The 25813-nt window shown below is 51.9% G+C and overlaps 1 protein-coding gene across 2 annotated transcripts in view; it reads left to right on the forward strand.

Moving 5' to 3' along the window:
- The window catches only part of SEPTIN9 (septin 9), a 165581-nt gene that overhangs the window by 23565 nt on the left and 116203 nt on the right, over positions 1 to 25813 (forward strand). Inside the window, exon 1 of one of the 2 annotated variants that reach the window (XM_081218341.1) lies at positions 661 to 1519. The exons of the other annotated variant lie outside the window; for it this stretch is intronic. Within the exon in view, the coding sequence (XP_081074467.1) occupies positions 1498 to 1519 (22 nt within the window). The 5' untranslated portion in view covers positions 661 to 1497. Of the gene's footprint in view, positions 1 to 660; positions 1520 to 25813 lie in introns of those variants that run through there. 2 annotated transcript variants of the gene reach the window in all.

Here is a 25813-nt window from a genome sequence, read left to right on the forward strand (position 1 = left end):
GAGGAGTGTGCATTGTGTTGACATGTGGCTCATGTGGCCCTGTAAGGCAGGATTGTAAACTCAGAGGTCACCTGGAGGAGGGGCTGGCAGATAACGAAAATGAGTGACGGGGCCGTGGGGACCACAGCAATCCAGAAAACGCGGTTTCATCTAAAGAGGGTAGCACTCTTCAAGGCAGCCCCTTGGGCCAGGCAGGAAGGCTCATTCCATGTGGCTATATGCCCTCCCTTTTCTGAGAGAAGAGGAAAATCTGGAGTTCTCTGTGAAATTGCCCGTTTTCAACATTGGCACGAATACACATTTTCTTTAGACAGGGTCAGTTAGGCATACAAAACCTGCTTCTGTGTCTTGGGCAGAGGGCTGCCAGTCTGCACCCTTGCGGTGAATGAAGCTTAAAGGGCAGAGGGGGTACCCCCCAGCCCTCGCTCTGACCACTTGCTGTCCCCCTCCACCCCCGAGTTGCCAGCTGAGCAGTCCCGGGACCCCAGGTGAATAGCAGGGAGCAGTGCTGAGCCCCAGCCCGGCCAGGCCCCGTGTCCTCTCCCAGAGAGGCGCTGAGTCTGGGGAAATCAGTGATGAGGAGCTGCGCTCCCTCCCAGGGGACAGCTGGAGCCTCACTGACTCATGAGTGAGTGGTAGGACTCTTCCAGGAAGTCTCCATCCCGCGCTCCCCTCTCGGCTGGGGTGGGACGGCCAGCTGCCTCTGTCTCCGCAGGCGGACGGGACACCCGGGCGTCTGCAGGGGTGACTTCTCCGGGCTCATCCCCGGCAGGTGTTCCTGAACCTTCCCTCGGCCCCTGCCTGGGGCGCGAGTGCCCCTCCTTCCAGCCGGGTCAGGGTGGGGGTGAAGGGCCGGCAGAAGTGGAGGGAAGGGAAGGCGGGCAGGCAGGAACCAGGATTTTCAAACGCTCCAACCAAAGGGAATCGCAGCATCGCCGGCCGGGGGAAATGAAAGACTCTGGAAGTCTCCAGGAATTTGATTCTGTGAGCTGGTTTCCAAGAGGCTAAGTTAAGCTTCTCCAAGTGGATATTAAAAAGGAGCAGCGAGACGAGCCCGGGCGGAGGGGCTGGAGGGGGTGGAGAGAAGGCACCGGAAGCCGCCGCACGCCGCACCTCTGGAGCCACCGCACAAAGCCCCGCCGGCCGGTCCTCGGCCCGGAGGACCCTGGGGACCGCAGGAGCCTTTCAAGGCCCACGTCCGGCCCTTGCTCCCGCCTCTTCTTTTATTTCTCTCCTTCGCTGCCTTTCCCCTCCCGATTCCAAGAGACAATGCTACTTCAGTTTGGAGCACAAACATATGATCAGCACATGGAAATGTGGTAATTTGGATGCATTCGTGATTGCAACAGATTGAAGAAATTAGACCAGACAAAGAGTGTTTTTGGAGGAGGAGGAGAGGAGGCAGAAAGAGGGAGGGCGACGGGGTGAGAAAGGGGAGGACGCCTCTGGAAAGGGGGACGCCGGGACTCCCGCCTGCTGCTAAATATATCCGTAGTGATGGAGAGAGACCGGATCACAGGTAGGCAAGCAGCCCTCCTCCCCCGGCTGCCCCTTCCCCTTAACTCACAACTTTCTTTATGCTTCGGGAAATAAGCACCCAAGGGTCACTTTGACTCATTTTTGTGGACATATTTCTTTTCCTCTTGACTGTTCTGATGTCCTGGGACGTGATGTTCCAAAAGTGAAGCTTCGCTAAGTTGGGCTTTTATTTAAACTCGGCTCTCCATCCCCTCAGTATTTCTCTTTCATTTCCCAATGTGCCACTTTTGCATCTTAAGACGGCCGTGAATGCTGAGACTGTGGGCGCCGAAGTCTGGGAAAGGGTGGGGGGACCTGCTTCTGGCGCTGGGGTCCGGGGTGGCGGCACCGGGATGCCGATCGTGGTTTGTTTGTCCACTGTGTGGTTTGTTTGTTCGCTACCAGCCAAAGTCCGTCTTCAAGGCCGCCTTGGTCTCCTCCCTGAAATAGCATTTCGGTGCCTTCCCGGGAGTTGATTACAGGGCCGGGAGCTCCCGGTGCCCAGACAAGATGTGCAAATGCGTGTGTGTGTGTGTGCGCGTGCGCGTATGCACACGTACAGTGGAGAGAGCTTATTCTATTCTGCCGGAAGCTTGGGGGAGTTGACCAAGGTGACTCCCACTTGGAGGTGCTGGTGTCATTTGGGTCCTGTACTCACCTGGGCACCGTGGACAGAGAGGGGGTAGCGATGATCATCCATGGTTGGATGGGATTGATTTAGGACAGAAAGATCGGAGCTGTGGGCTCTGCTCAAATTCTGGGGCAGAATCACTGATCAGAATGTCATGTTGGGGCAAGGAGTGAGGGCAGATGGCTGACTGGTCCTTGGGCTGAAGGGACCTTCCAGGTCCCTGGATCGGTCCCCGCACCCTGTGTGGGATCCAGGCCAAGTGGGTCACTTTGGAGCGGGCTCAGACCCATCGGGGCAAGAACCAAGCAGTGGAGAGAAAAGAGGCCACCCCTCCTAAGTCACCCCGGTTAGGAGCCCCTCTTTCTCGGGCTTCGTGTCCTGTGTCAGCATCTGACATCATCACGAATAATTCCCATTCATTATGGGGCCTGCTGCTTACGGCACACCCCTCAAGCCAGGTGCTGGGGTACACTGTGCAGGCCTGAGACGTCCTGGGGCATCAGCCTCTGGGCTTCAGGTGCTCCAAGATGACCCCTGGGTCAAAGTGAGGATAAGAATGTCACTCCCCAAGTGCCACTGGCTTGGTCTGTTGTGTGCCACTGTGTGTGTTGCAGGGGGGACTCCCCAAGAGGCCAGAGGGAAGGAAGGCGCATGTCAGTGGCTCCTCTGAAGACAGCCCCTTGCCTGCTGCTCTAGGGGCTGATCAGATCCCAGTGTGAGTCAGGGCTGATGGGGCAGCCACAGGCAGGGGAGCTGCTGGCGGGGTGCGTGTGTGTGCACACACGTCTGTGCTGCAGGGCACACAAATGGGCACCGCGACTGACCACGGGAGGTGGGGCAGCCACGGAGACTGGCGGAAGGCACGGCTGGTGGAACCGCATCTCATGTGTGTTTGAGCTCAGTGACGCGGGCCAGCTGGGGTGGACGGGGCGCTAGCCAGGGTGCCTTGCTCTCCGGCTGGCAAGGGCTGCAGGCTGTGGGACCAGGGAGGATGGTTACTCCATTGGCCTGGCTGCCAGGGGCCTCCGGCCCAGCCTTCATTTAACAAATGACCAAGCCAAGGCCCAGCTGGGTGACCACCAGGGGACCAGAGAGCCAGGGCACAGAGGCTGGGAGGGGGTCCTTGGGGAATCAGAAACGGTGGCAACGTCTTGGAACCTCCTGGGCTAAGCGAACTTGAGGAACTTTTCATGAACTGAACAAACAGTCCGCTCTGTGCCTTTATAACAGTGTTGAGCACCACGCCCTAGGCCGAGGACAGCACAACGAGGGGTGAAGTAGGGACCTTCTCCCAGGATGTGCCTGAGGAAAAACTGGTACTTTCTATGAAATCCTCATTTGGATGCATTTGCATTAAAAAATACTTCTTTCAAAGCTCGGTTAGAAACTGGTTCCAGAAGAGTGAAGTCCCCAAGCTGTCTCCCCATGTTTCTCAAACCTGGTTAGACCTTGACCTTGGTCTTTACTTGTAACTCAGGGCTTAAGCAGTCCCTGGGGAAGCAAATTCCACCCTGTCCCTGCTGGGACCTCGAGCAAGTCTCGCTCTGCAGCCCTGGGCTCAATTTCCCAACCTGTAAAGGGAGGGAGTTGGATCAGCACAGCCTTGAGGCCGCATGCCCACAGCCAGCGGGCTTCTGAGCCTGTTCTGGGGACCCCGCCGGCTGCGGGCCTGCTTCTCAAGGGCACTGCCCCTTAGTGACAACGTAAGACAGTTGCGGCTGCCTCAGTCCGCACCGGGCGGAGGTGGGGCTGGGGGCCAGGATGCCGAGCGTGTGTGTGGACGGGGGGCCTGTCTGGCCAGATGCCCCACCCGCCAGTTTCCAGAAGTAGCTGTCACTGCTCATGGCCCACTGGGCTGGCATTTAAGGCGTGTCTGGCTGACTCTTGGCCGCTGCCCAGCAGCTGTCCAGGAGGGGCTGGTGAGGAGGGGACTTGGGGCAGGTGCGGGCAGCCTCAGGAGACCTCAGATCTCCCTCCTCCGTCTCTTGCGAGCACCTAGCTCCCATCTGGTTTGGGACGTGGGCCCTGGGTCCTCTTCTGCAGTCAGGCAGCCTCCAGCCCTCTCGAGGCTGCGGCCTTGCCCTGGGAAGATGCCGGAGGGCTCGTCAGCTGAGAGGGAATGAGTCACGGAGCAGTGACTGGCCGCTGAGACACAGGCTGCTCCTTCCAGCCAAGGGTCGGCCTTTTTTCCTTGTTCTGGACTGGCTTTGTGGCTTTTACAAATCAAGCAGTTTTATCTTGTTCCAAGTGCTTGTGTTTCAGCAGGGAGACTCTCCAGGAAGGGAACTTTCCACTGAGGGGCTGTGACTTAGCTCAGCTGGGCCTCGGGGAGGGTGGGAAGGGCCACGTGGTGAGCTGTCTGCAGAGAATGTGGACGTTTCTCCGCTCGATCAGGAAGGTTGGCGCGGGGACCTGGAAGGGCCGGGCTGTGATGCACCCGGGAGGAGAGAGCTGGCACTCTGCTCTGCTCGGGGGTGTCCTGTGTCACGGTCATGGGGAGGGCAGGGAGCTGGACAGCCCCTACCGTGGGAGGCGTGCCTCGGTCCTCACTCTGCTGTACCCTCTTGCCTCTGGGTCCCCGGGCATTTCATACTCTTGGCCTGGACAGACGCTGCGGTCATCAGCTTCCTGGACCCTCTTTGCCAGAGCTTCACTCTCCTCGTCTCCAAGACGAGAAGCTTGGCCCGAGGCCCTCCTGGCCCTCTTCCTCTTCCACCTCTGACTGACGAGGGCCTTGGTTTCCTGGGGCTGCTGTAACCAAGTACCACCGCTTGGGGAGCTTACAACGACGGCAGTTGATCCTCTCCCAGCTCTGGAGGCCAGAAGTCCAAATTCAAGGTGTCCGAGGCTTGGTTCCTTCAGGAGGCCCGGAGGGAGCATCCTTTCCAGGCCTCTCTCCTGGCTTCTGGCAGCAGCTGGCGCTCCTTGGCATCCTTGGCTGGTGGATGCCTCTCTCCAGTCTCTGCCTCTGCCTTCTTCTGTGTCTCAAATCTCCCTCTGCTTCTCTCTTATAAGGACACTTGTTCCTGGATTTAGGGCCCACTCGGACAATCCAGGACGACCAAAATTCTAGAACCTTATCCTAATGACATTTGCAAGACACTTTTTCCAAATAGGTCCACATCCACAGATTCCAGGTGAACATGAATTGGGGGGGGGGCACCATTCAACCCACTTCAGTCCCCATGCATTCTGGATGCACAGGATGATTCCATGTCCCAAGATCACTTGCCATCCTGCACTCTGGCCATTGGGTCCCCTACCCCTGGTGAGGTGTGGGAAGCTCAGCCCCATGAGAACTGCAGAAGCCTGCCCACCCCCCTTCCAGGCACCTTCTTGCTGGAGTTGCCTTGTGTTCCCTGTTGGTGGGGGTGAGGCCTGGGGCAGGCCCTGGGGACAGAGTGGACCTAGGATGGAGAGCTTTGGTACCTGGGTCAGCCTGCCCAATAAGGGCACCTTCGCCTGGTGCCTTGTAATGTTTTTTTCTTTGAGCTCCAAATTGGTCTGTCCAAAACTTTCCCTGATTAGAGGATTTATTTCTATGTAAAGTCCTACTAAGGAATGGCATGACAATTGCACTGTTATGCATTAAAGAACCGCTTTCAGTAACATCGTAGTGTGAGATTGGGACTGTCCTGAGCCACTTGTGAGTGGTCACTGCAGCCATTCTGTACTATAAGGACATGGAGTGCCAATTTTTAAAAAAATTGTGGTAAAATGTACACAACATAAAATGTACCTTTTTTTTTTTTTTTTTTGGTACGCAGGCCTCTCACTGTTGTGGCCTCTCCCGTTGTGGAGCACAGGCTCCGGACGCGCAGGCTCAGTGGCCATGGCTCACGGGCCCAGCCGCTCCACGGCATGTGGGATCTTCCCGGACCGGGGCACAAACCCGTGTGCCCTGTATCGGCAGGCGGACTCTCAACCACTGTGCCACCAGGAAGCCCAAAATGTACCTTTTTAAAAAAAAAATTTTATTGGAGTATAGTTGATTTACAATGTTGTATTAGTTTCAGGTGAACAGCAAAGTGAATCAGTTATATATATACACATATCCACTCTTTTTTAGATTCTTTTCCCGTATAGGCCATTACAGAGTACTGAGTAGAGTTCCCTGTGCTCTACAGTAGGTCCTTATTAGTTATCTATTTTATGTATAGTAGTGTGTATATGTCAATCCCAATCTCCTAATTATCCTTTCCCCCATTTCCCCCCTGGTAACCATAAGTTTGTCTTCTACATCTGTGACTCTATTTCTGTTTTGTAAATAAGTTCATTTGTCCTATTTTTTTAGATTCCACATATAAGCAATATCATATGATATAAAATGTACCTTTTCTATAATTTTTAGGTGTACAGTTCAGTGGCCTTAAGTGCGTTCACATAGTTGTGCCACCATCCATCCATCTCCAGAACTTTTTCATCTTCCCAAAGTGAAACTCCATGAAACACTACCTCCTCTTTCCCCCCTCCGACCTGACCCCAGCAAACACCCTTCTGCTTTCTGTCTCTATGAATTTGACTATTCCAGTTTCCTCATATATGTGGAATCATGCAAATTTGTCTTTTTTGTGACTGGCTTATTTCACTTAATGACTTCATGGTTCCTCCATGTTGTAGCAGGTGTCAGAGTCTCCTCCTGTTTAAGGCAGAATAATATTCCATTATATGATAGACCACATTTTGTTTATCTATTGATCTATGCGTAGACATTTGGGTTGTTTCCACCTTTTGGCTATTATGAAAATTGCTGCCATAAACATGTATGTATAGGTATTTGCTCGAGTCCTTGCTTTCAAATGTTTTGGGTATATACCCAGAAGCAGAATTGCTGGACCATATGGTAGTTCTATGTTTAATTTTGGGGGGAACCACCATACTGCTTGTCACTGCAACTATACCATTTTACATTCCCACCAGCAGTGCCCATGGGTTCTAATTTCTCCACATCCTCCTCAACACATGTTATTTTTTAAAATACATATATAACAGCCATTCTAATGAGTGTGAAGTGGTATCTCATTGCAGTTTTTTTTTTTTTTTTTGCGGTACGCGGGCCTCCCTCTCACTGTTGTGGCCTCTCCCGTTGCGGAGCACAGGCTCCGGACGCGCAGGCTCAGGGGCCATGGCTCATGGGCCCAGCTGCTCCGCGGCATGTGGGATCCTCCCGGACCGGGGCACGAACCCGCGTCCCCTGCATCGGCAGGCGGACTCTCAACCACTGCGCCACCAGGGAAGCCCTCACTGCAGTTTTGATTTGCGTTTCCCTAATGATTAGTGATGTTGAGCATCTTCTCATGTGCCTGTTGGCATCCATATGTCTTCTTTGGAGAAATGTCTATTCAAGTCCTTTGTCAGTTTTTAAATTGGGTTTTTGTGTGTATGTGTGATTGAGTTGTAGAAGTTTTTTTAAAACATATTCTGGATATTAATTCCTCATCAGACTATGATTTGTAAATATTTTCTCCCATTCCGTGTGTTTCCTTTTCATTCTGTTGAGAGTCTCCTTTGATGCACAATAGTTTTGCACTTTGATGAAACTCAATTTATCTATTTTTTCTTTTAGTGCCTGTGCTTTTAGTGTCACACCCAACGTCACAAAGCTTTCCCCTTATGTTTCTTTCTAAGAGTTTTACAGTTTTAGCTCTTGCATTTAGGCCTTTGATCCATTTTGAGTTAACTTTTGTACATGGTGTGAGACTAGGCTCCAAGTTCTCGTCCTGGGCTCTTGATTTTTTTTTTTTTTTTCTTTCACACCCAGGCTGGCTTCACTGGGTGGGGTGGCAGGAAGTGGGGAAATCCTGGGTTGGGCTGGCCTTGACCATACCCTCAGGCTGGCCAGGGAGCCTCAGCTCTGGCCCTGGGCATGGCTGGACATGTGCTCTGCCCGGGGCAGCCCAGGCCTGTGTCCTTCTGGACTGACGAGGAAGCCAGCCTGGGGTCTCCTGGGGTCCACTCTCAGGTGGGCCTCCTATTCTCAGTGGTTTCAGTGCCCAGCCTGCGTGTGAGACTGGCTGTCTGTGTGTCAGTGTCTGTTGGTCTGTCCCCATGCTCCATCTCAGGAAGCCTCCTCCAGCCCCATTCTCCCTCTTTGCTTCTGCAATCCCAGACTCCGTCTGCCTCCTGCTTGGAGCTGGTCATCCCCATTGTCTCCCTTCCTATCCGGGCACAAACCTCTGTCCGGAAGCTACCACCTAAACCGCCTTGCCCAAAGTCCCCTGGACCACTGGGTCCCGCCTTCACTGCACTCATGTCAAGTCTGCTCCCCTTGGGCTGGGCGCAGGGTGGGGGTGGGACCCAACAGAGAAACTGGGGAGATTTCCTCTTAACCAGAGGCCCATGTTTGGAGACTGTTTTGGGCCCCAGGCCTCGAATGAACTCAGGACAGATAGCAACGCAGATTTCAGCTCCTGGAGACCCCTCTCTGCCTGCGGGCTTGGGACCTGCCTTAGATCTTCTGATCTTCCCTCCCTCTTTCTTTCTTTTTTCTTTTTAAGGTATGTACGTATGTATGTATTTATTTTTGGCTGCGTTGGGTCTTTGTTGCTGCACGCAGCTTTCTCTAGTTGCTGCGAGCGGGGGCTACTCTTCGTTGCGGTGCGTGGGCTTCTCATTGCGGTGGCTTCTCTTGTTGCGGAGCACGGGCTCTAGGCGCACGGGCTTCAGTAGTTGCTGAGCGTGGGCTCAGTAGTTGTGGTGTGCAGGCTTAGTTACTCCACAGCATGTGGGATCTTCCCGGACCAGGGATGGAACTCATGTGCCCTGCATTGGCAGGCGGATTCTTAACTACTGTGCCACCAGGGAAGTGGTGCAGTAGTTAAGTTTTTTTTTTTTTTTTTTTTTAGCAAATGAGGAAACTGACTTGAGCAAAACTGAATAAACAAAGCAACACACCCCTTGGAAATTAGCAAAGAGGCACCAGCTCTGAAACTTTTCTATGAAAAGTTGAAAATGCTTTTGGGCTGGGCCTGTCTGCTGGAGCAGGTGGATGTGAAGAGCCGCCCAGCTCTGCGTGGCCTGAGCCCACACACCCAGAGCCCATTCCTCTGCGTGGTCCCGATTCTGCCTTCCTCCAGCAAGTGTGAACAGTCAGTGACCTCTATCTCTGTCCTGCGCTTTAAGTTCACCTCAGGTCATGATGTCTCCGGGTGGCTGTTCGCAGGACCACTAGACACCTGTTGTCCCAATTATCTGGCAAATATTTACTGAGGTCGGACTACGTGCAGCCATCTCCTAGGTTCTTGACCTACAGTGAGGAGCCAGTCCCTGCTCCTTTGGGGCTGGCAGTCTGAACTAGATGTCAGACAGCTAACCAATAAACACATCAATTGATGACTTTAGATGAAGAAGCAAAGAACAGGTGATGTGATGTTATTGTTAGTAGGTGTGTGTGTGTGGGGGGGGTGTGTATTAATGGACACCTTCCTTGAGGGGGTGACATTGAGCTGAAACTTACGTGGCCAGAAGGACCTGACAGGTCAAGATCCAGAGGAAGCACATTCAGGCAAAGGGAAGAGCAAGTACAAAGGCCCTGAGGTTAGAACATCACGGAGGTGCAAGTGGCTGGACTGCATTGTTGGAGGAGAGGGGCAAGTCTGAGACCAGCAAGATAGGCGGGGCCAGGTCATGCCAGGCCTCGGAGGCCCTGGTGAGGGTTCGTTTCTTTCCTCGGTGTGCTGGGTGGAGAAAGTGGCAGGACCTGAGTGCTCCGTGGCTGCTGAGACTCGCCTGTAGCAAGCAGGGAGGAGAAGCAGGGGGGCCTGGAGGGGTGGCCATCACCGTCACTCTATGCAGTTGGAGAGGGAGGACCTCTGATTGCTGGGTGGACCCTGGTGGTTGAAGAGGCCGCTGGACGCCCTGACGTGTTGGCCAGCCTTGCCCAACCCTGCCCAGTCCTGCCCCGCGGGCTGCTATCTTTAGGAGGAAGCGCTTGCGGCCTCTGGGCGCAGAGGCTGTGGTTTGGTGCATGCTTGGCTGAGGGTGGGGTGGCCTGAGTCCTGGGAAGGTGACCCAAGGAGCGGACGGCCTCAGGGGAAGCATGACTCTGGGCCTCCTCGCTTTGTATCTCCTGGGTCCTGACTCTCTGGCAGGGATATCACACATGCCTGCTCATGCCCCCATGTGGGGTAGTGGCCAGTGTGTCTGAGGACACCGTCCCATCCCACTGGTCCCTCTGAGCCTCAGGTTTCTCCCCAGCTCTGGGCCCCTGACTCTGGGGGAGGCATGGAAGTACAGAATGTTTTCCAGGGCATCCCACTAGCCCTCAGAGCTGGGGTGAGTCAGAGCCTCTTCCCATAATGGAGCAGTAGCAGAGGCCCGGGGATTCTGGCCTGGTGCCCGGTTCCTGGGGCAGGAGAAGCGAGGTGGCCAGGCAGGCAGGGCTGGGGGCTGAGCCTGTTGTGACCTTGGGCTCCTCCCCTCCTGCTCTGTCCCAGCTCCAGGTCCCACTGGGGCTCCCTTTGTGCCTCCTCCACTCGCTGGCCTCTGCATCCCTTCTCTCCCCTCTGGGGCCAACCCTGTCCTCTGGCCCAGACTGGCCCTCCCAGCTGCCCTCCCTACCTCCTGCCCCTTCTCCTTCAGACCCTCCGCTGCTCCCCCGGGGTCCACTGTGTCCCCTCCGTGTCCCTTGCCACCCAGGGAGGCGGTGCAGGGAAGTTCGGGACGCACGCGCTGTTAGAGTGCCTGGGTGTGCCGAGCGCCTTCCTCTCCTGCTCTGGCGCTCCCTTGAGCTGTGGCCCCTCCGCACAGAGCCTGGCCCTGTCCCGCATCCAGAGCTGGTGCAGCAGGAAGCAGCTGCCCAGGGAGCGCGGGCACCTAGCCTGCTCTGCTGGCTGCAGCCTCCAGGGCTCGGGTGTCAGAGAAGAGGTGCTTCTGGGGACGTGTGACCGTGATGTGGCTCACGGGTCAGGGGACCGACCCTCCCCTCCCGCTGGAGTGGCCTGAGATGCTGCTTCTCCGCTCCTGTTTCCGGGGCATCTTGAAGTTGGCCCTTGGGCAGCCTGTCCTGGATTCTCCCTCTGGCCTTTCCTGGCACTGTTTCTGCTCACCTGGAGAAGGCTGGTGGGACTTGGGGACAAAGGAAATTCAAGAGCTTCCCTGACAGGACACCCCACCCCCACAGAGGGGACGTTTTGGTCAAAGCCCCAAGAGCCCTGCTTGCTACTCAGAGAGCAAGATCCTCAACAACCCGCGGGGCATCTGGTGGGGGCAGTACAGGTGTGACTGTCAGCACAGGGGCTCAGTGCACGGCCCAAGCCCTCCCTTTCCATGGCTCTGCTCAGGCCCGTGTCCTCCTCTGGCCCTGTTGCCCCTGATGTCCACACTGGGCAGCCCTCAGTCTGGACTTTGCCCCCCACCATCCGCCCAGCTCAGCTCTGGCCGGCTTGTCCCTCCCCCGGGGCCCAGGTTCCTTCTCCAGGTGGCGTATTCCATCCAAGGATGCAGGGCCCTCAGCCATGCCTGCCCTGGGAGATGTCAGTATATTGTGATCTGATAATAACTAAAGAACTATAGCTTTAGAATGACTTTTCAATGTTTTTCCAAGTTCAAGGGTCTTTAGAGTGTCCTAATCCTGATGTCGCCGTGTCCGAGAGAGAGGGAAGGGGCTGGGGGTGATTGCGGGCTGGGGGCTTGTTCACCACCTGGAGAGGGTGGTCTTGGGCTGTGCCTCTGTGACGTGTGTTTGGGGGGGTGCGTATCTCCAGGAATGCCCCGTAGCCCTCGCCACCCCCCAGCTTGTAGAGAGCAGCTGGGGGCGGAAGTGGAGGGTGCATCCCTCTGAGGAGGTGTGGACAGAGGAGCCCGGGTTCTGGAGACGTGCATCCTCCATGCATCTCACCCGCAGATTGACTGCAGTTGGGGCCTGGCTGAGCCTTGGAAGGGAGCGAGGGGACCGCGGTGAAGCCGAACCCCAGAAAGGGGCAGGAATTCAGGTGCAGGAAGCCTTTCTTCCAGGAGGTGGCGGTGCAGGCCCTCGAGAGCCCAGCGCCTGCTGGGTTTTCATTTTCGCTGAATTTGTGGGAAGAGGCTGCTCAGGTGTTATTTCCACCCACTGCGTCTGCTGCAGTGACGGAAGTTGCAGGTGGGGAGCACGGGAAATAGGTGAGGACGGCACCTCCCCTGGCACCGGGGCTGGAGCGCTGCAGACCTCGCCCGGGGTGGTCCTAAACCGGGCCAAGCAAGCGAGGTTTGAGAGCTCTGGGCTTCGGGGAGGGGTCTCCTGCCACCTCTTCTTTCTTCCCTATTTCTGATTGATATATCTCAGTCTCTTTTAAAATTTCCCAACGTTTTACTATGAAAAACTTTCAAACGCACAGGAAAGATGACGGTGTGAACACTCCCACGCCCACCACCTTGATTCTGTGGGGCACGTTCTGCTCTCTGCTTCCTCACACTCCCCTCCCTCTAGCCAACAACACTCCGTGTGGTTTTTTTGGATGCGTTTCAAAATCAGTTGCTGGCATCAGTCCACATTACCCCGTAAACACTTCAGCTTGCCTCTCACTAACCAGAGGCCAGTATTTGTTTATGGTTCTTTTTCTTTCTTTGAGGTAAGATGTATGTACCCTGAAACGCACAGATCTTAGGGTACCGCTCTCTGTATCCTGGCTCCTATCAGGGTGTAGAACATCACCATCACCCCTGCATGCCCTTTCCTGGTCGGTGTCTGCCTCCACTGCCCCGGGAGCAACCAAATTTCTGATTTTTTTCTACTGTAAATGAATTTTGCCAGTTTGACTATGTATATGTTTTTCAGATGTACCCATGTTGCCACAGGTAACAGTAGTTGTTCCATGATTGCTGTATAGTGTTCACTGCATGAACTTTCTCTGGTTTTTTTTTTTTTAGTCCTTCTGTTCATGGGCCCCTGGTTGTTTCCATTTTGGGGGTCTCATGAATAAAGATGCTTGTACAAGGTTTTGTGGACATATGCTTCCATTTCTCTTGTGTAGATACCAAGGAGTAGAATCGTTGAGGCAGAGGATAGGTATCTGTTTAGATTTGTAAGAAAATGCTAGCTCTTTTCTCCAAGTGACTGTGTCAGATGCTCCCACCAGCAACGTCTGAGCGTTCTGGATGCTCCGCATCCCCACCAACGTTCGGTACTGTCTCTTTCATAATGTAGTCACTCTGGTGGGTGTGTGGCAGTCTCATTCTGGCTTCAATTTGCATTTGTCTGATGACTCATGCTGTTGAGCACATTTTCATGTTCTTATTGGCTTTTTGTATATTTTCCTTTGTGAAACGTCTTTTCAAATCTGTTGCCCATTTTATTTTATTTTATTTTTTTTAAATCCCATGCAGCTCTGACAAGCTTATTCCTTTTTTAAAAATTAATTAATTAATTAATTTATGGCTGATTTGGGCCTTCGTTGCTGCACATGGGCTTGCTGTAGTTGCGGCGAGCGGGGGCTACTCTTCGTTGTGGTGTGCGGGCTTCTCACTGCGGTGGCTTCTCTTGTTGTGGAGCATGGGCTCTAGGCATGCAGGCTTCAGTAGGTGTGGCTCGCGGGCTCTAAAGCACAGGCTCATTAGTTGTGGTGCACAGGCTTAGCTGCTCCGCGGCATGTGGGATCCTCCTGGACCAGGGCTTGGACCTGTGTCCCCTGCATTGGCAGGTGGATTCTTAACCACTGCACCACCAGGGAAGCCCTGTTGCCCATTTTAAAATTGGGTTGTTTGACTTGTTCTTATTCTTTCTGGATACTGGTCTTTTGTTAGATACATGAATTGCAAATATTTTTTTCCCAGTCTGTAGCTTGCCTACTCTTTTCTTAATGATATAGCTTTTGGTGAGCAAAAGTTTTTAATTTTAATTTTGACTAAGTTTAATTTAACAAAGTTCTTTCTTTGTGGTTACCACTTTTTGTGTTCTTTGTAAGAAAGCTTTGCTTACGCCCAAGTGGCGAAGGTATTTTCAATGATTTCTTCTAGAAGTTTTACAGTTAGAGCTTTTATGTGGGGTTTAGAAACCACCTTGAATTAATTTTTCTGTATGGTATGATGTAGGGGGTTAAGGTCCATTTTGTTGTTGTTTTATCTGTATGGACATCCAGTTGTTCTAGAACCATTTATTGAAAAGACATTCTTACCCCATTAAATTGCCTTGGCACCGTTGTTGAAAATCAATTAATTTTGTATATGTGGTTCTATTTCAGGACTCTTGTGTTTTATTAGTATTTTGTCTATTCTTTTGCCAGTACCACACTAACTTGATTAATGTGGCTTTATAATAAGCTTTGAAATAAGATCTCCTAATATATCCAAAACATTGCTTTGGCTTTTCTTGGTCCTTTGAATTTCCTTATAAATTTTAGAAGTAGAGTATCAACTTCTACAAAAATGCTATGTGAACTTTGAGATTGCATTGAATCTATAGGTCAATTTAGGGATAATTGGCATTTTAATAACATTGAGTCTTCTAGTCTTATAAACATGGTATGTCTCCATTTTTTAAGCTTTTTTTTTGTATTTATCTAATCTCTACAGAATTATGTTGTTCTGTAGTTTTCAATGAAAAGATCTTCATGTCAATAGTTAAATTTATTTCTAACTGTTTTTGGTGCTATTGTAAATTGAATATATATTTTAAATTTCGTTTTCAGTTGTTTGCTGCTAGTATATAAAAATTATGTAAAAATACAGTGGATTTTTGTGTATAAATCTTATATCCCATGACCTTGTCAAATTCATTTATTAGTCTAGCACTTGTTTTGTAGATGTTTTATGATTTACTAAGTAAACAACCATGTTGTCTGAAAATAGGCAGCTTTACTTCTTTCTTTCTGATCTTGATGCCTTTATTTTTCATGCCTTATTTCACAAGCTAGAACTGCCAGTACAGTGTTGAATAGAAGTGGTACATGGACATCCTTGCCTTGTGCAAGAAAGAAAGTATCATGTTAAATATAAGTTTTCCATATATGCCTTTTGTCAGACTGAGGAGATTCCCTTCTATCCCTAATTTTCTAGAGTTTTTAATACGAATGGTGTTGACTTTTGTAAATACTTTTTCTGTATCTATTGAAACGGTCACTTTTCTTCTTTATTCTATTAATAAGGTGAATTACAATGATTGACTTTTTTTTTTTTTTTGGCCGTGCCGCACAGCATGAGGGATCCTAGTTCCCCAACCAGTGATCGAACCCGCGCCCCCTGCAGTGGAAGCACAGGGTCTTAACCCCTGGACCGCCAGGGAAGTCCCACAATGATTGACTTTTGAATATTACACCAGGAAATAAGTCCAGGAAACTCAATTTATGTATTGAGCTTCCTTTTTATATATTGCTGGATTTGATTTGCCTAGTTTTTTGTTAAGGATTTGTTTTGTGTGTGTGTAGATTCATGAGGGATATTGGTGTGGTATTTTCTGTTAGTTTTTTTTTTTTTCTGGCGGTATGCGGGCCTCTCACTGTTGTGGCCTCTCCCATTGCGGAGCACAGGCTCCGGACGTGCAGGCTCAGCAGCCATGGCTCACGGGCCCAGCCGCTCCGCGGCATGTGGGATCCTCCTGGACCAGGGCACGAACCCGTGTCCCCTGCATCGGCAGGCGGACTCTCAACCACTGCGCCACCAGGGAAGCCCTGTTAGTTTGTTTTGATATTGTCTTGGTCAGGGTTATTTTGGCCTCAAGGTGATCAAAGTGTTCCTTCCTATCTGTTTTCTGTAAAAGTTTGCATAAGATTGGTGTTATTTCCTTCCTTAAATGTTTGATAGAAGTCACCAAGGAAGCCATCTTTCCCTAGAGTTTTCTTCTTGGAAAGTTTTTTTTTTTTAAGTTACAAAATTAATTTAAAAATGTGTATTAGGGAATTCCCTGGCAGTCCAGAGTTTAGGACTCAGTGTTTTCACTGCCGAGGGCCCAGGTTCAATCCCTGGTAGGTGAGCTAAGATCCCGCAAGCTGCACGGCACAGCCCCCCCCAAAATGTATTAAATAAATATTTAATTAAATATATTAAATATAATTTAAATATACATTTATTTAATATATAGAGAGAGCCATTCAGGTTTTTTACTTCCTCTTGTATCAATTTTGGTAAGTTGTATTTTGAAGGAATTTGTCTGTTTCATGTAAGTTGTTGAATTTATTCATATAAAGTTGTTCATAATATTTATTATCATTTTAATATCTATAGGATCTTAGGGATAACCTTTCATTCCTAATATTGGTAATTTATATTCTTCATTTCTTTTCCTCTCTCTCTTATCAGTCATGCTATGAGTTTGTTGATCTGTAGATCTTTTAAAAGAACCAACTTTTGGCTTTATTTTGCTTCTATTTTCCATTTCCTTGATTTCTGCTCTTATCTTCATTACTTCCTTCCTTCTACTTACTTGGTGTATCAGTCGGGGCCCAGGCAGGAAACAGAAACCACACCAGTAATTTGAACAGCAAAGTGAAGTATAACGAATTATTAACTGGTAAAAGGTGTTTACTGCAAGGGTGAAAGAGGACTCTGAGGAACATGGAAAGAGCAAAGACGAGAAATAACTACTTTAGAAGAAATTGTAGGGGAAAGCTTTGGAACGTTGCATTTGGCAGTGACTTCTTTTTTCTTTTTCTTTCCTTCTTTCTTTCTTTCTTTATTATTTATTTTTGGCTGCGTTGGGTCTTCGTTGCTGCACATGGGCTTTCTCTAGTTGCAGCGAGCGGGGGCTACTCTTCGTTGCAGTGCGCGGGCTTCTCATTGCGGTGGCTTCTCTTCTTGCGGAGCACGGGCTGTAGGCGCGTGGGCTTCAGTAGTTGTGGCACGTGGGCTCAGTAGTTGTGGCTCGCGGGCTCTATAGTGCAGGCTCAGTAGTTGTGGTGCATGGGCTTAGCTGCTCTGCGGCACGTGGGATCTTCCCGGATCAGGGCTCGAACCCGTGTCCCCTGCATTGGCAGGTGGATTCTTAACCACTGCGCCACGAGGGAAGTCCCTGGCAGTGATTTCTTGTATAAGACACTGAAAAGCACAGGTAACAAAACAAAAAATAAGTAAATTGAGCTTCATCAAAATTAAAAACTTCTGTGACTCAAAGATGGCTATCAACAGAATGCAAAGCCAACCCACAGAATGGGAGAAAATATTTGCAAATCATATATCTGATAAGGAATTCATATCCAGAATATATTAAAAACTTCTACAACTCAATTACAAACAACCAAACAACCCAATTAAAAAAGTGGCAAAGAGCCTCAACAGGCATTTCTCCAAAGAAGACATACAGATGCAACAGGCACATGGGAAGATGCTCAACATCACTAATCATCAGGGAAACGCAAATCAAAACTGCAATGAGATACCACCTCACACTCATTAGAATGGCTGTTATATAAAAACAAAAACAAACAAACAAAAAAACCCCAGAAAGTAACACGTATCGGCGAAATTGGAAACCTTGGGCGCTACTGGTGGGAATGTCGAATGGTGCAGCCTCTATGGAAAACAGTTTGGTGGTTCCTCAGAAAATTAAACATAGAATTACCACACGATCCAGTGATTCCCCTTCTAGTTATATACCCAAAAGAACGGAGAGCAGGATCTGGAGCAGATGCATGTGACAGTGGTCGCCAGGGGCTGGGGGAACGGGAGCGGGGGGGGCGGGGGTTAGTGTTTAATAGGGACAGAGCTTCAGTTGGTAAGATGACAAAGTTCTGGAGATGATGGTGGTGATGGTTGCACAACAATGTTGAATGTATTAATGCCACTGGAATGTACACCTGAAACTTGTTAAAATGGTACCTTTTATGTTATGGATATTTTACTGCACACACAAAAGAAGCAGCTACTCCCTCCGGGGCTGAGGGAAGATACATGAGAAGAAATGAGGAACTCGGGGTGTCACCCCTGCCTTGCTTCACCTTGGGCTCAGGCCTTGTTGGAGAGTCTGTGGCTGCCACAGACACCTGCGGCCTGCTGGTGGCAAAAAAGTTCTTGCCGGAGGGTGTGGATGGAGTTGGTCTCTAGCAACAGCTTACTGGGTGGCTGAGAAACTTCTGGAGGGGATACGCAGGTTGGAGCTGGAGCACAGGAAGTGCGCTGGGACCAGGTGTCCCAGTGTTGACCAGGTGCGGGGGCACTGGGTGGAATAGAGCTGGTCCACGGGAAGGGGCCTGTTGGCTGCTAACTCCGTGGCAGTTGTGCCAGAGGCCGAACAAGGCCCGGGACCAGGAAGAGAAGCCTCTTCAGCTCCGCTCGGCAGAGAAAGCCTCCCTCTCTGCTCCCCCCAGCGCTGTGCGCGTGCGCGTGGTGCAGAGGAAATGGTTCACAGCCAAGTGCAAGGGTGGCCGTCAGAGCAGGCGGCCCAGGGATGGGAGGAGCCCAGAGGAGGAAACAGGGTGGGGTGGGAACAGGAGACGCAGCAGAAACTGGAGAAACGCCTTCCACACCTAGAAGGACCGAGGGAGGTTGCCGGGATGCTCAAGACAGATCTTCAAATTCCTGACATCTGGTCTTGTTTCCCAAGCCCAGAGATCCTTCGAGGCAAAAGGAAAGGAAGGCCTTCCCTCTGTGTGTGTGTGTGTGTGTGTGTGTGCACACGTGTATGTGCCCATTTTCCGGTTTTCCATCTTCCTGCACCAGAAAGAATTTCCGTGAGCTTCTCCACCCTTCCCCAGGCTACATGTGGAGGGGGACACACACATACACACACACACACGTGCGCGCGTGCATGCACACACGTGCACTCACGCACACACACACACACACACACATATAGGGAGCGCTCCTGCGGGTTGTACCTAGGCCTGACAGGAAACTGGACTCTGGGAAATTTCAGCCCCACCTTTGGCACAAAATCATGTTTTTTGTTGCTGTTCATTCAAAGGAACAGAAAGTGGGGTGGGTGGGGACAGTTTATGTTCAGAAGAAGAGATTTTGCCAGAAGTGTCCGGTGCAGTTGAGGGCTTGTCCTGGCATTGCGTGCCCCAGCTCTGGGGGGCTCAGGAGACCCACCTGTGCTCCAGGGAGTCTCTCAAGGTCGGGGGGGTTCACACTCCAGGTCGGCCCTTGTCCTGGGGTCCTGGGCGAAGATCACCTGGCCCAGAGCCCCCCAAGCTGGCTGATGAAGTCACCTGGAAAACCTGCTAAAATGCAGGTTCTGGGCCTGCCCCGGGGCCCCAGGATGATGGGGTGTGGGAAGGGCACTGGGCTGCCCAGAGTGAGCTGGATGAGGGGCACCGGGATGGCGGGAGACCCCTGACAGCAGGTGCTCGGTGAGCGTCTGGGCTGCCTTTACTGGGGGTGTGGGAAAATCCACAGATACTTGCTGACCGGAACTCGGGGTGAATGGCCTCTTGATCTTGCCAGTGAGACAAGATGACGGATGAAGACTTTGGCTGCAGAGGTTGAGGGGCACGGGACACGGTGCCAACTGGGCCACCCTTGCTCAGGCCCTGGATCGGTACTGTGGCTGCCATAACAAATGACCACAATCCAGGGACTCAAAAAACTGAAATCAGGGCTTCCCTGGTGGCGCAGTGGTTGAGAGTCCGCCTGCCGAAGCAGGGGACGGGGGTTCGTGCCCCGGTCTGGGAAGATCCCACATGCCGCGGAGCGGCTGGGCCCGTGAGCCATGGCCGCTGAGCCTGCACGTCCGGAGCCTGTGCTCCGCAATGGGAGAGGCCACAGCAGTGAGAGGCCCGCGTTCGCAAAAAAAAACAAAAACAAAAAAAACAAAACCGAAATCAGCGTTGATTCCTTCTGGAGGCCCAGAGGGAGGATCTTTTCCATGCCTCTTCCTAGCTCCTGGTGGCTGCAGGTGCTCCTTGACCCGGAGCCACATCACTGTAGTCTCTGCCTCTGTCACCACGTGGCCTTCTCCCCGGTGTGTCTCTGGGTCCAAATCACCCACTCCTTTCTCTTATAAAGAGACCAGGTAGTGGATTTAGGGCCCCACCCTAACTCGGGGTGCCCTTATCTTGATCACATCTGCAAAGACCTGATTTCCAAATAAGGTCATGTTCGCAGGTTCCAGGCAGTAGGGTTCCAACATATCTTTTGGGGAGCACAGTTCAACCTACAGCAGGGCCTGCCTACAGAGGGGCCCCTCCAGGGCTCAGTCCTGAAGGAGGATGTGGATGGGCAAGTGAGGGCCCCAGAAGAGGGGCCTGCATGGCGAGAGGGCTTGAGACGGGTCAGAGAAGGGGACTGGAAGGGGGCTGGTGGTTGCCTGCACAGGAGACGCAGAAAAGAGGAGAGCTACAGTCACTGTCTCCAAATAGTTGGAGAGTTGTCACGTAGAAGAAAGAGAGGGCTTGTTTTGAGTTCCTCCAAAATACAAAACCATAACCAGATACTTGGAAGGTAACAGAAAGTGGAGTTTGACTCATTACCTAAAGAGGAGTTTTTCTTGCAAGTTTCACTTTCTGACAGACGAGCAAGCTCTTCTGCAAAGTAGTGAGTTCCCCATGCCTGGAAGTATTCGAACAGGGACTGCATGGAGATTGTTCAGGATTGCAGTAGAAGGGACCTCAGGTTCTGGCCAATGCCAGGAGTCTGTTATTTTATGAGAACTTGAGTTTCAAAGTGTAATATTACTGAGACTATGTCTGTGACAAGGGCCCTCCACCATCAGGCTCCATGCACTCTGCTTTGTCTTTAGGGCAGGGGACCAGGCTGGGCTTGAGCCTACCACCCTTTCTCCCCTGCTCTTTCTCTTTGGCTTCCTGTGCCGACCAAAAGCTCGCTTCACCTGGTCCCAATGGAAATGGAGCCTCAGCCCTGTGGCCCACTCGCCTGGCCCCGACATCATAATTCAGAGCTATGTCAGATGGGTTCTGGGTAAGCGCGTGAAGAGAGTCACGCGTATCTATGAACACACACGCACCCATGCACTTGGAGGCTTGAGGCAACTCTAATCATAGAGGCAAATCCCTCTAGGTAGAGACCCTTCTGTTCAAGGGTCCCTAGAACAGGGCTCAGCATCCACGGCTTCTCCTCATTCAAATGGGAGAATTCAAGAACACCAGCTATCCATGTTTATGATATGCCAAGCTCTGTTCTAAGCGCATAATAACATGTGTCTTTTGTTATTTTCTTTTGGCTGCGCCTCGCAGCATGCGGGATCTTAGTTCCCCGACCAGGGATCGAACCCGCGGCCCCTACAGTGGAAGTGCGAGTCCTAACCACTGGACCCCTGCAGTGGAAGCGCAAGTCCTAACCACTGGACTGCCAGGGAAATCCCACACGTGTCTTATTTTTACTTATTCAGCAAACCTAGAGCAGTGGTTTTGTGCCAGGCCCCATTCTAAGCATTTTATAAATATTAATACGTTTTCATTTCATGACAACTCTTGGAAGTAGGTAGTGTTAGCCCCATGTTATAGATGAGGAAACAGAGGCATAGAGGGGTACAGGGCCTTACCCAGGTTCTGTAGCTCCCTTACCCACACCCATCCCCCACTCATACACACTCACACACTCACTCAGTGGTTGCTGTTTCTCCTCTGATGTGAAGCAGGTCTCCTGCCAGCCAGGGCCCTGGTCAGTGTGTGGGTCTCCCTTTGGCCCTGTCCTGCTTCGGGCACTGAGGGATATTCTGGCAGCCTGGTCCCTCTGGTCTGGCCCAGCTCCCAGGAACTGGATTTCTCCAAATGCCCCTGCCCAGCCCGGAGCCTCCCTTCCAGCTGGAGGAAGAGCTGAACGACCCCCTCCTCCCTGGAGGTCACTGGTCAGGTTCAAACCTACTCCCGCAAACCCCTCCTGCACCATGGAGCTGGCTGCCTGGCCAGTGGCCTTGCTTATGGATCCAGGCAGCTGTCAGGGAAGGAAATGGCGCTTGAGGCGATAATTTCTCCTCTGGGGGAAGCTTTGGGAGAAGCAGCTGAGGGGCCTGGCCTGCCTCCTGCTGCGATTTCCCTGTGCCTTAGGATGGCCATGGGAGATCATCCCTGGAGTATCTCCCACAGGGAGCAGAGTACAGCACAAGGCCTGGTGCCTGCTTGTCACACTCTTGTCCACAAGGAATGGATCTAGTCCTGTGACCCAGTCCTGTGACACATTTCTGACACCAGCTGCGGCAGGCACTGGGAAACAGAGGCTCAGAGACGTTGAGTAACTTGCCCGGACTCCACCAGCTAATAGTTTAGCCGATCCAGGAGTCCTCTTTAGGTCTGTGTGACACCAAAAGCCCAGTTCTTCCTGTTACAATTAGGCCCGGAAAGAGTCGAGATGTTTCTCATGAGCTGGGTTCCCCGGATGCTCTGGGCTGCTGGGCGCTTCGTAGTTGCTCAATAAAAGTGCTAAATGAATGGGTTTGTGCTCCCCCGTCAACCTGCGTGACGGACAGCTGATGGCTTTGGCCCAAATGCCTGTCTCCATCCTCTGGTTCGGCATCTCCCTTTGGGGTGTGTGACCTTGAAAACAGTGACCCTCTCCTTTCCACCTTGGACAGCGTCTCCAAGTGGCGTCAGGAGAGCAGCTGGGGATTACTAGCGCCCTGATACCGGCAGGCTCTGGGCCAGATTCCCAGGCACGGACGTGGGGGTGATCGTCAGCCGCATGTGTACGAAGAGCTTGTGCAAACGCTCCCCATCCTCCGACCTCCCCTAGCCCTGTGGCAGGGGGGTGGGGTGGCTGCCAGGATTCTGTTCTGGAACACTAGCCAATGGGGGGTCTTGCCTTGTGTCCTGGCTGCTGTGCCTGTTCATTTGTGTCACACAGCTGTGTGCAGAGATCCTGAAGGTGGCTTGTGGTTCACGTGCCCACCCCATGTTCCTTCTACCTGGTAGGTGGAGACCCGCGTCCCACACACAATGGCTGCCGCGTCTGAAAGGCCTTCACAATGAGGGATGTGGTGGGATCCATGCAAAATCCCTGGAGCCTTTAGAAGCACTCCAGGCTGCTTCCTCCCATGTCGAGGTTCTGAGTTTTCATCCTCAGAAGAAAACCAGCATCTGAATCTTCCAACGATGCAGGGTGGGGTCCTCGCTGCAGGGTGGAGGTCGTTCCCAGACCTAGAGGTACTGCCATGAACAAGGACCCCCATCCTGGGGGACTGGAGTGCCAGCTGCCCACCGTGGATTGTTTGGGGGAAGCCGTGCAGCCTCTCGGCCCAGTTATCCCTGTGCTGCACGGACACTGTGAGCACCCACCACACCCCGCCCCCCCCAGCTTCTCCCGAGCATTACGGGGGCCGTGCACCTGGCCTGGCCTCCAGTCCGCTCTCCCTGGCCTTTAGGACCTCCTGCAGGGGCTCAAAGCCATGGCCCCTGCTGCCCTGGAGCCTTTTTAGGTCCACACGGATGGATGTGGGAGTCGGACAGGTGGAGCCCATGTCCCAGAGGCTCTACTGGTACCTGGCAGCCTCAGCAGGCCCCCATCCTCCCCACACCTCTGCTCCTGTGCAGAAATGGGGTACTGTGGAGCCTACCTCCTGGGGGTTCATGAGGATTAAAGGAGTTAATAACGTAATTAAAGGAGATGATGAATGTAGGAGAGGCCCGGCTTTCAGAAAAGGTCCTCCTGTTTTTCCTCTTGTTCTTATTCCCCCTCCATCTTTTTCTCCCCCTCCAGTCTCACTTTCAAAATTTCTCACCGATTACCTAGTCCTTATACTCATCCAGGACAACTTCTTACACAGCAAGGGCACTGCAGGAGGAGTAGGGACCCTGGGTTCTAATCCTGCCTCTGTCAGTAACAGCTACGCAACCCTTAGCAAACCATTCTGCCTCTCTAGGTCCAGTTTTCACACCCATAAAAAACAAAGGGGGGGGGCTTCCCTGGTGGCGCAGTGGTTGAGGGTCTGCCTGCCGATGCAGGGGACACGGGTTCGTGGCCCGGTTTGGGAAGATCCCACGTGCCGCGGAGCGGCTGGGCCCGTGAGCCATGGCCGCTGAGCCTGCGCGTCTGGAGCCTGTGCTCCGCAGCGGGAGAGGCCACAACAGTGAGAAGCCCGCGTACCGCAAAAACAAAACAAAACAAAACAAAACAAAAAACAAAGGGGGTTAAACTGTATGTTATAGATAATAAGAGCTACACTTACCAAGCTCTTGTTTTATGTCAGACACTTTCCACTTATGATCACTAATCCTTTCAGTCCAGGTATTGTTGTTCTTAACACAGTCACTGGGAGCTCAGAGAGGTGAAGTAACTTGCCCTCTATCTCATGGCCTGGGGAATGGCCGCCCTGAGTCTGCACCCACCGTCTGGCCGGAGCCCAGGCTCAGCACCTCCTGATGTTCTGGGCACGTGCTTTGTTCCTGATGTGGCTGGTTCCTTGATTCCTTTGCTGCTCTATTCTGTCCAGCACGCATCTGACTGTGTAGGTGACTTTTAAGGTCTATCCCAACATCTAACTCCCTGGAGCAGTCCCAGCCTACTCTGGGCACGTATTTATTGGGTGTGCTCTCTGCTTTATGTTAGTTAGTGTACGTCCTCAGATCTTTATGTTCCAGTTTCAAGTACCAAAACAAGCAAACAAAACAAACCTTGGGTGAACTAGACTGTTTTTTTTTTTTTGTTGTTGTTGTTGTTTTGCAGTATGCGGGCCTCTCACTGCTGTGGCCTCTCCCGTTGCGGAGCACAGGCTCTGGATGCGCAGGCTCAGTGGCCATGGCTCACGGGCCCAGCCGCTCCGTGGCACGTGGAATCTTCCCGGACTGGGGCACGAACCCGCGTCCCCTGCATTGGCAGGCGGACTGTCAACCACTGCGCCACCAGGGAAGCCCGAGACTGTTCATTTTGCTTTAACTACACTTATTGTATCAGACTCTGCTAGGGGCTCAGTGTGTAATGCTAAGAGCCTTGCCCTGCCCTCTCCTGCCCAGATTGTTGGGATGATGGGCACATACCTTTTCAGTCAGGATGCCGTCTGGCTGCATAACAAAGACTAACAACAACAGAGGCTTAAGCAGGAGAGAAGTTCATTTCTCTTCCACTTCCTAATCCAAGTGTAAGCAGTCATGGTGGCCCAGAGCAGCAGGGACACAGTTTGTTCCTCCTTTGCTGCTCTGCCATCCTTAACATGCAGCCTCCACCTCATGAAATAAGATGGTTGCTTCAGCTCCTGCAATCACATCTGCACTCTAGCCAGCTAAACCTTTCAGCTCCCCTCCCGATGGCCAGAACCTCATTACATGACCACTCCTAGCAGCAGGGGTGGCTGGGAAATGTATTCTTTAGCTGGGCAGCCATGTGCCAACTGAAACTTTTGTTACCGTAGAAGAAAAGGAGGTCAGATACTGGGGGAGCAATTAGGGTCTGTTCCACACACACCAATAACTCCCTTTGTATGTACAGAGTGGTAGTAAATTCTGCGGTAGGGATTACTCAGGAAAAAGGTGAGACTGGGAAAGAGTTCGCCAAGGAGGTGACCTTTGCACTGAACTTTAGAGGCAAGAGAAATGTCTTAGGTCAGGAATGGCAAATGGCAAATACGTGCACCAATCTCCCATCCTGAGGCTGGGGCAGGCATCATCAATCAATTATCATAGAAACCTCCCTCACATCATGATGGTGGGCCATTGATTGGGTTGGCCTGCTGGTTGAATCCTATTTGCTGTTGCTGTTCTGCCTAGCGAAGGGCTTCCTGGACTTCTCACACTCCCAAGAAGAAAGACTAAGCTGTAGTGATCTGAGGGTTTCAGCTAGTGGTGTGCACATCTCTTACCAACTCTGTGTTCAGGGAGGTCATGTTGGTAGCCTGAACTCAGCCATGGTGGGAGTATTGACATCACGGCA

Source organism: Mesoplodon bidens (assembly GCF_964165515.1).
Source record: "Mesoplodon bidens genome assembly, chromosome: 19".
In the NCBI taxonomy this organism is placed as follows: Eukaryota; Metazoa; Chordata; class Mammalia; order Artiodactyla; family Ziphiidae; genus Mesoplodon; species Mesoplodon bidens.